The sequence below is a fragment of the Octopus bimaculoides genome, chromosome 11 (genome assembly GCF_046866305.1).
Source record: "Octopus bimaculoides isolate indiv1 chromosome 11, ASM4686630v1, whole genome shotgun sequence".
NCBI classification, from domain to species: domain Eukaryota; kingdom Metazoa; phylum Mollusca; class Cephalopoda; order Octopoda; family Octopodidae; genus Octopus; species Octopus bimaculoides.
The window spans coordinates 29,240,478-29,251,490 of record NC_142938.1 but is presented as its reverse complement, the minus strand read 5'-3'; the positions used below and the strand labels follow the sequence as shown (position 1 = coordinate 29,251,490).

At 34.3% G+C, this 11,013-nt stretch overlaps 1 protein-coding gene across 1 annotated transcript in view; it reads right to left on the bottom strand.

Annotated features, from left to right (window-relative positions):
• The window catches only part of LOC149133223 (organic cation transporter protein-like), a 50,369-nt gene extending 40,062 nt beyond the window's left edge, over positions 1-10,307 (bottom strand). The window contains exons 1-2 of the mRNA XM_089359731.1: positions 9,716-10,307; positions 5,043-5,239 (exon numbers count right to left, since the gene is read on the bottom strand). Coding sequence (XP_089215857.1) covers positions 5,043-5,239; positions 9,716-9,857 — 339 coding nt within the window. The 5' untranslated portion in view covers positions 9,858-10,307. The remainder of the gene's footprint in view (positions 1-5,042; positions 5,240-9,715) is intronic.
• Between the last annotated feature and the right edge of the window lie 706 nt (positions 10,308-11,013).

Here is an 11,013-nt window from a genome sequence, read left to right as displayed (position 1 = left end):
AGTAAACTAGGCCACTGACAGTTTTGTCAATTAAATGGTCCAACGATACCCAATGTTGACATCTCACACCACACTGTAACGCCTGATAAGTTCAGATGGTGTCCCATAGTAAAATGTGGATTTTCAAGGGCCCAGTATGTGCAATTATGTCAGACTGAACCATTTAACTTGATGGTGGCCTCATCGCTCCATAAGATTTTCTCTGGAAACGTTGCATCCTCTGCGAATTTGTTCAGATACCATTCGCAAAACTGAACTCTCCGATCAGCATCATCTTCATTGAGGGCTTGAATTAATGATGGAACATAACTTTTCCAATGAGCTCGTTTCAACATCCGATGAACACTCGATTTTGGGATTCTGTGGGGATCGGGAAAGGGTTTCCATTAATTGGCTGTGTCTATTGGATGTTCGTAGTCTTCCAGAGCGTTGCTTACTAACATTCTGAACAGTTCCGTATGCTTCAAATTTATCTCTGATGCGAGCAATAGTGCGTCGTGTTGGTGGTGACTTCTGAAACTGTCTGTTAAATCATCTTTGCACTTCCGTGACATTTTCGTGCTTCCAGTAGCACTTTAATATATTTTTTTCTCAAATGTTAGTTGTGCATTTGCCATTATGAAGGGTTGGTTGCGTCTTAAATGATAAAAAAACAATACATTAGTAATCGTCTGTCAAAGAGTGAGTACATCTTTTGGGACACCTTGTATATATATATATACATAATACATATATATATATATATATATATATATATATATATATATATATATATATATGGATAGACGCGTACACCTCTTCATATGAATATATATATATATATACATATACATGTATACACACGAAAATATATATATTCATATATGCGTATATGCATATATGCATATATGCGTATATATGCATATACACAAATATATAGTTATTCATGTATACACATATATGTACACTTATAAATGGATACATACGAGTACAAATATACACACTTAATAAAATTTGCTAAACACGTATGTAGAATAATGTGTACAAGATAGAACACTTTCACGTCTTTCAATAATCCATTTCCTCTCAGATGTTAATATCTAATATAATTCATCTATAACATATGTTGCATCTAACTCATTAATTACTTACTATCCTTCAATTCCCAAAATAGTTTACTTAGACTAGTACTGTTAAACCTATCTCTATTCCTAAAGGTGTATTCATGGTTTGCTATCCATTTTTTAATAAAAAGTTTCCGTAATCCCTATGTAAAAATAATTTCTTCGTTCCGAATCCACTGTACTTCTATATACAATATTGTTCTTTAAACAATAATTATTAAATAAACATGTATCATTATGTCTGCAAGCACAGCTTCTAGCTAGATCATTCTCTGTAATATTGTTATTATTCTTTCTTTTATTATAAAAATTGTCTAAACTTTTATTATTAAAGGAGGAGATAATTCTAAACAAATTTTTAGATACTGAAAAACCTATTTTAATCCTTTTATTATTTGTTATTTTATAATCTTTATGTTCTTTATTAAAGTGCTTAGATATAGATCTGTAGAATAGCTTAAACAGTTTCGTTTATATTTGTCGTGCGTAAGGAATGATAAACCAAATATAATTATCTTCATTATACTTAACATCGTTAGGTGTATTTGGGTTGGCATGTGGCGTGTATTTATTATCATTAAACCTAAGGTTATTTAAATATTTATTTTTATTCAGGTTTTATTTACTACACTTGTTCTTATTAATATTATTACTATTGTTAATCAAATCATTACTATTTGCAAATAAATTGCATACTTTTCTACTATTAGAGTCACCCACTTCGTTGTCAATCAGTTTTCCATTATTATAATAAGATTTTTGTAGTTCCCATTCTTATTACAATATACTATTCTATTCAGTATCCTGCTTTTTAAGGGCATCATTATAATATTCGGCTTTATTCTTAAAGATTTCCTCATTAGAGGATAAATAGGAAACACGTCTGGAAATGTTATTAACCAGAGTTATAGCTCTAGGATGATGATAGCTTTAGGATGGTTTTAAAATATTGTTGGGTTTATGATACGGACTGTATAGGTTCAGATTTAAATCCAGATAATTAACTGAATCCTGTTCATTTTCTTTAGAGATAGATAAACCAACTCTTTTAAAGAAATTATGGAAGTTTTCATATATGGGTTTATTTTTCTATTGGATTTACTGTTGATCAAAAATAGAGACCACCTTTAATTTCTGGGAATTCATTATGGAAATGATATAGTATGTAAATGCCTATTAAGTCTGTAACTTGGGCAGAATCAGCTGAGCCCATGGCTATGTCAAAACAATCAATAGTATTTTTTCTGGGCCAGCACTTCTTATCAAATAGAATGATAGACTTCCTAGCTTTCAAATAACTTTAATTTCTCTTAAACTTAGGTTAGAATTTTTACTACCAACCATAAGTGCACTATTTAGCACAATGAGATTAATTGTAGAAGAATAATTATTAATATTTAATTGAATGAATTTACTTCTACTTTTATTATCTAATTTATCAAACCAATTAATGTCTTCCTGGGTATTGGACCAGAGATCTAATTTTAATATTTCCTTAAGGTTGGAAATATACTTGTCTAGAATAATTTTACTTAATCTACCCAGGTCAGAACTTCCTGGGCAAATTAATTTAACTTTAGAGTTGGAGACGAAATTTTCCTTATGATCTTTCAAAACAATTCTGGGCCTTCTTGGTACAAAAAGTTCAGTTCTGTCGGCTAGAACAACATTACATATAATTCTTTTAATACATTCTTACCTACTACTTTATAATTACTAGTAATTTCATTTTCCTTTAATTCATGATATTTATAAATATCCATAAGATAGAAATTACTAGTTTTGTCCGAAGGCACAATAATTCCCGTGCTGCTCTTATTTCTTAGTTCACATACAAAAGCCTTCACTTTTAACAGGTGTCTATTCACTCTGAGGGGATATTTAACAAACTTAGTGTTCTTGACAATATGACAGAAGTAAATAAATGCTCTATAAAACATCATTTTATGTTTATTTCATCTTAAAAATTTTGCTAATTGATATTCTTATGTTTCAGGTTCAATATATGACCGTTTAATCATGCCACGTAAAAAGAAGCCTTGAAACTGTCCGAATTTCAAAGAGGCCTTATTTTGGGTCAATCTGAAGGTGGACTTAATGTTAAATCGCAGAATACCTTGGGATTCCGCATTCTACAGTTAATAGAGCTATTGTGCTATTCACCAGAGAGAGAATGGAATCCACACAACCTCACCCAGATGGAGTAGCGCATTCAGGTATGACCCTGGCTTTGTTAAGAAAAATGTGTAGGATAATCCTCGTTGCAAGGAATTTGATATAACAGAACAAATTGATGTCAGTCTCAGAACAGATGTCAGATATTTCTACAAATTTGGCTACTGTGGTAGAGCAGCAAGAAGGAAGCCATTTCTTCGACCCGCCAATATCAAGCGGAGAAAAGATTGGTCCAGTGAGATGGTGGAGAGGTCACTAGCATTTTGGGACACTGTCATATTCTCTAATGAATCCAGATTTGCTGTATTTTCTGACAGTGATCGCGTACGGGTCTGGAGACTCTGTGATGAACAATTTGACGTGAAAAGATTACAGCAAACTATGAAATACGGTAGCTATTCTGTGATGGTTTGGAGAGAAATTTGGAGCAATGGTCGATCAGAGCTGGTGGAGTGTGAGGGGAACATAGACTCAGATAAATATGTGCAGAAAGGACTCCTTCCAGTCTTCTCTAGTGCTGAAATGATTACAGAAGACTATTTGTAGAAGATAGGGTTCCTTGTCACACGGCTAAAGAGACCCAAGATTGCTTGGAAGACAGTGGCACTAAAAGGCTTCCAAGCCTGTCAAGAGATATGAATTGGATACCTCTTGGTCATAAAGGACAGGGCACTTCATAAAAAGAACAAGAAAACATCCTCAAAGCGAGATCTTTTGGGATTACCCCATGAAACTTGGCAAGATATTCCTCAAGAGAATATTCGTCATCTGATCAGTAAGTAGCATGCCTAATAGGGTCCTTGCATTGAAAAATGCAAGGGGCATGTCTACTAAATATTAGATATTCACCTTATAATAATCAATAAATAATCTGAAATTATAATTTCATATTTAAATAATTTAAACGATTGTCTATTTACTTCTGTTGTGTCTATATATGTAATTATATGATGATGATGATGATGATGATGATGATGATGATGATGATGATGATGATGATGATGATGATGATGATGATGATGATGACGATGATGATGATGATGATGACGATTGGTTTCCTTAAAGTTAGAGCAAACCTACTTCTACTCAATTATTAGCCAAGCCGAAACAATTCACCAGACCAGTTTGTAGTTGAATCGAACTCAGTATCCAAGCTAACAATAGAAACTTCATAACCAAAAGGCCATAAGTGCTTACTTGGGTTGTTCATTCGTGAAAATTAAATTGTGCTGGTCTTAGGATATTTCCCTTACAAGAATTAAGTTCCATAGAAGAATGAAAGTATCAGCAGTGTGGACCGGAGGATATGACCAACCTCGTATTCCGGTAGTTTAAGGACCTTTCCACATGGGGAAAAATTACAGGAAACTCCTTTAGTATGACAAAGCTAACGACGGACCCTCTCTGTAATCTAATGATTTGTTAGAAATAGCAGACTAATCTCCCCCAAATCACACTATACCGTTTTAAAAATATGAAGGGATAACTATAATTATATTCCTATATAACTATATTAACTATTGGATAACCCTATTCCTAGATAAACTACGTTTGAGTAAAGGTCTGATTGATCATGATGAGAATGATTTAAGCATAGAAATTCTCGATCAGGGTTGACTGGTCGCTAGACAGCAAAAGCAATTCTCTTTCAATATCGTATATCAGTTTAACTGTTCAAAGATATATCTGAAAGCGGATGTGTTAGTGAAACAGAGAGGAAGAGAGGTGTAGGTTAAATAAGATCTAAAATATTAACATTCTTACCTCTATCACAAAAGAGATATCTTTATTTGCTGAGTAGTTGTGTCCATTAATACAGGAGAGTTCATCCGTAACATTTTTCAAGCCACGAAATATGTTAATGTGACACTTCTCATAATTGATGTCATCGTATGACGTCACGTTGTATATGGACAGCTGTTCCTCTGAGAGATCCTTGCACTGATGATCTGGAGTATAACCTGAAAAGAAAATGCTATTTCATAAACTCAAAGTTCCTTTTATTTGATGTCAAAATTTCTGAGATAAGTTGTCTTATAATTTTCTCAGATTATTAACCCCATCTTTAAATATGAAACTACTGCGTTTTCATCAGTTTCGCCTCCAATCATCACAAAGTATTCTATTCCTGGATGTGTACAGAATAATAGACTGGATCCGAACCAGAAAATTTAATTTATTTCTCTTTTTAAAAGATTATTTTATTAGTTAACCGCCGTCTGTCTTCTCGTAATGTAAAAATTGAAGTAGCCTCCGTTCAGTTGGATATTTGGAGATTAATGCTTATAAAAAGGAAGATTAATTAAAGAGTTTATGCAGTGGATTTTGCAATGTGAGATAAAGAACTAAAAAAGAAAAGAAGGTGTTGGAATGAAAATTGTAGAGTATGTACTGAGTGGGGTGTGTACTATTATTGGATAGCAGTTGAGTTGAATGTGAGCTGTGAGCTGGTAGAGATTACATAAGGGAATGTATCGTATTATTTCATTGAGTGATAATTTCATAGTGTGTTTTGTGTTATTAAAGATATGATATTGAAAGTGTTATTTGGAGTGCGGATGTGTCAAACACTAAACATGTTTTGACTGCGTGTAATGTTGTCTTCCTTGCAGAATATCTTGACCGTCGGACAAAATGCTATGTTTTATTCCGTTGCTGCACGTTACATTCTGACTTCACATACCGCCGAAGTTTACTTGGTCTTCCATTCTTTCGAGATCGATAAAATAAAGTACCAGTCAAGTACTGGGATCGATGTAATCAACTAACTTCCTGCTTACATAACTGCCGGTCTTGTGTCGAGATCAGAAAGTATTAGGACAGCGAGCAGGCAGAATCATTAGTGCGCCGGAGAAAAAAACATACTTTGTGGTATTTTTTCAGTCTCCTTACATTTTAAGTTCAAATCCCTCCGAGGTCAACTTTGCGTTTCATGTTTTCGGAGTCGATAAAATGAAGTACCTGTCAATTACCGGGGTTGGTGTAATCTACTTGTCCCACTTCCATCAAACTATCTCGTGTGAAACTTACAAAAAATACAACAAAGCTATTAAACCTAATTTATTTAGCAGAGATGTTACCTAGAGATTTGGTGAGAAAAAGTTTCCTCAAATTTCAATAATCTTTCTTAGAATCCTTGAAGAATGCAGGTGACAATTTTCTACAGGTCGACAATACGAGCCGACAGGTCGACAATACGAGCCGCTGAGTTCAAGTGGGATGTTTGTGGTGATTTCAAGATGCTTGCTTTCTTGCTTGGCTTGCGAGGGGGATACACAAAGTATTCATGTTTCCTTTGCTTATGAGACAGCAGAGCTGATGATGATCATTACAAGAGAATACATTGGCCCTCACGAGTGGAACTGCAGCAAGGAATGATAAATGTTCTCAAACAGCCTCTGCATCTCCTTCTACAGTCTATTTGTTCCGTCGGTAATATATCGTTCTCATTAAGAAGTTTATACAGTTCTACAATTCCTCCTGATAGTACTTCCACATTAATAGGAGGCAGGAAATTGGTTTGTAATTGTCAGTAGCATCCTTCAGGTACAAAACCGTTCGTCCTTTTGTCAACCAGCCCGGGATTTCTTCTCTATTGATCAATGTATTAAATTGCTCTGCGATCAATTTATGGCAACTCCTGAACCTTTTTCATCCAATATCCCTGTACACCATCAGGTCCTACTGTTTTCCAATTGCTTATCTTTTTACTCATATTTCTAATACTGTCTTGCTTGCTCCATATCTTACCCCAGAAAAGTCGACTTTCATCAGCATTAGGAACTAATATTTCAGGTTTTTTATCATCATTAATCTCATAGTAAAATCTTTTTTGGTCGGTTCTAAACAATTTGTTTTGCCGGTATTGCTAAATTTGTCGTTCAAATATAGCTTGGCTTTTTCTTTTTTTTTTTTTTGCATATATGCGCTGTTTCACTTCTTCAATTATGACATTCAAGCCTTTTGTACCTACATCATACTTCTTCCGAACTTTTTCAAATTTCCATTCATTCTTAAGTTCTCCATTTCTTTTCCTAGCAAGTATTGACACTACACTGTTCTAGGAGTTTTAATCTTTAAAACTTCTCCTTTTCCACCACGGTTGTTTATTTCTTCTCCTATCCGTCGCCGTTCTGTTCTCAGTAGTTCTCATTTCCATCGTTTCTGCCACAGACTTACTAGCAGCCTTGATAAGATTATTTGTTTGTGTGATGTTCTTTGTTTCAATTATTATTATTATTAACATAATAATAATTATTGTTATTGTTGTTGTTTTTGTAGTTCCGTATCAAGGCAGAGTTAGGTAGTACAGTAGTAGGTATAGCAGCTACACGCAAATCGTCGATGAATTCAGTTTCAGTCAAAGCAATTTCACACGAACTACTACATGCTTAATATGTTGAGTGTGAACAAATAAAGTAGATTTGGGCTGCATCCCTCTTAAGGTTAATGCTATTACTAATACCGGGAGATTTTTTATTAACTCTGAAACGATTAACAGCTGCAATATAATCAGTTAGATTAGTTGGGTTAGCAAAAGCGATCTTAATCATGTGTTTCTTAAAGATTCTACTCAATCTACTAGGCGGAAAGTGCTTTCTTAATATCTTGAAAAATGTCCTTGCTAGATGCGTAACGATATTTGTAACTCGTGAAGGGTTATACCACTATGTTTTTATGTAAAAAGTGTAGACTAATTCGTTTATGGGTATAGTTATTATTTTTATTTGTATAATTATTTTTGTTGTTGTTATTATTATTACTAGTATTATTATAAAAAAAACGACAACAGTAACATCAACGGGGAAGAATTAGGCTGGACAATAATAGTAATCAACCTGCTTCTCCCACAACAGACATTCAGAGAACATGCAACAGCAACAACATCCCTTATCACCACCAACAGCATTGTTCAGTCTCAGCGAAATAGTCTAACTGCTAGAAAACAAAAGCAATCAAATAATAACTTTCTCGAACAAGGAATACCAAAATACATTTAATTCTCTGAAAGTGGGGTAGGAAAATATACTGCAGCAGGTTCGAGACATTAACTCTAGTAACAGACCTTTTAAAATGGACACAAAAAAGAGCCTTCTAAAATAGAACGGGAAGTAATAAATGAAATAATTATCTAAATTATACTGAATCAGAACCCACGTAGGAGACTATATATGTCAGCAATAAGATTGCTTGCCTAACACAAGGGGCGGGCCTGCACAATAAAGGCAAACATTCAGTGCCTAGCTGAAAATTAAATTCTGTTTCTTCGAATAACTGTCTCGCAATTTACTGTCGTTATGAAGTGCAACACGATCAACAAAATCACGAAACACCAGGAACAGTTAAAAGATAAACTAGGAAAGCAGACTGGGGAATCAAAAGCTAAACCTTGAATTCCAAACTCCATCAGCCAAAACAAGAACTAGCAGCAACAGCTGAGAAATTGAAATATAAATTCTGAATAGGTTGTTCGAGACCCCAAATCAGTCTATCGTAACTTCAAAAAATAAAATATCGGTAAGAAACATCCCATCAGCAGAACAAATGGGAAGTAACTGGAGTCAATTTGAGAAAGGAATGATGAATTCAACAGAAAAATTGAATGGATAGATGAATTAGAACAGGGATATTGAAAACATGTTAAACAAAACCTCTTCGAAATCGACAGTGCAGTGTTAGAAACAATTGCGTAAAAGATACTAAATAGGACATTCTCAGGCCCAGGACTTATTTCAGGATATTGGTTTAAAAAAATCTCAACTTCTATCGGCGAGATTCAATACGACTTTTGGAGAAGAGTATCAAGGGCACGTTAAACGTATCCAAATGGTTTCCAAGTGCCACCACCCTTCTCATCCCGCAAAATAACCAAACAACCGTATCTAAAAATCACCGCCCAATAGTCTCTTAAAATACCGACTGCTTCAACTTGTTTCTACGAGGTCATAGTACCACTAACAATATTGTAACCCTAGAGCATAGCGGTAGGGGCGAGAAGAAAGTAAGTATGAGAATGTTTTGAGCAACTACTAGTTAGCAAAATGATACAAAGAAAAAAGCAATATTTCTCCGGGGAAAGCTACAAATATCTGGATAGTACTTTACCTATGATTATTTAACTGATTTCTAAAGAACGAAGTGTAAATTCGACATTGATTTAAGAGAGATCATTCTATCGGTTACAAAGACCACACAAGAATAAGAAGCAACAGGTTGCAAAACCCAATATTAAATATATTATTATAAAAACACAAAAGGAAGTCCATGGATGGAACATCATTGAGCATACTTGGAAAAGGCTGAATCGTGGCAAAACAAGAACAACTCTGCTATCAGCTGCCTCAACCACAAATTGCCATCCTTCTTGGACAAAATATTTCTGACATCAAAATTAAAAGCTAAATTTAAATAAACAAGACTTATAAATCACTACTTACCCAGGAAGACCATTTGTAGCAATGAAAAACTTTCCACCACCGTAGGCCACGATATTAGAAATGTTTGAAGAATTTGAAATTTACCAAATTGTTTCAAATCAATACAGAGACCATCAAGATCATATTCCTTTTTCTGTGACATCTTTGATCTAAAATTTTTTTATCAAAGTTTTTTCAGCATGCGTGTATATATATATATAGTTTCGGATATTGCTATACAGCGCTGATCACAATCCGATTCGTTGTGTTTTAGTTTTCAAATGATACCACTATTTTAGCTTGGCAGGCTGGCCAACATTTCGCCTGAATGGAGCACCAATCTGTCACAAAGTTTCCATTTTACAGCTGTGCGGCTGAGTGAACTGGAGCAACGTGAAATGAAGTGTTTTGCTGACGAACACAAGTCACTGCCGGTTTGGAAATCTAAAATATGATCTTATAAGCGTGGGTGTGACGTCCTAACCACTAAGTCACGTAACTTCATTCACCAAATACATTCACAATTTAGATATACATGGTTAAGATATGTGTATTCACATCAAGGTCCGGTTTCAGCCAGCCTTTCATTATCACACATCGACCCAGATAAGACAGCAAATTATGCAAATAAATTATGATAATAGCAGGCTTCTAAATTTGGGACAACGACAGTAAGTTTGAGGGGAAAGGGAAGTCGATTACATTAAGTATTTAATTTTTACTTCATACACCCCAAAATGATGAAAGGCAAAGTCGACTTCGGCAGCATTTGAACATAAAGAGTCGGAAGAAATATCACTAAGCATTTTGGTTAGTCAAAGTGCTAACAATTCTGTCTAATAATAATAATAATAATAATAATAATAATAATAATAATAATAATAATAATAATAATAATAATAATAATAATGATAATAATAAAAACCAACAACCCTTGCTGCTATAAGCGCAAGGCCTGAATTTTGGTGGTTGGGGTAGTGGGGCAGGATAGTCGTTTACATCAACCCCAGTAGTCAACAGACACTTATGTTATCGACCCCAAAGGATGAAAGGTAAATTTGTTCTCGGCGATATTTGAACTCAGAACGTTAAGTCGAAAGAGATACCGTTAAGCACTTTGTCTCGCCACCTTATATAATGATGATAACGGAATTTGAATCCAGAACGTAGCGGCTGACGAAATATCGCAAAGCATTTCGTCCGGCGTGCTAACGATTCTGCCAGCTCACCACCTTAATAATAATAATAATAATAATAATAATAATAATAATAATAATAATAATAATAATAATAATAATAATAATACGATCTACAAAGCC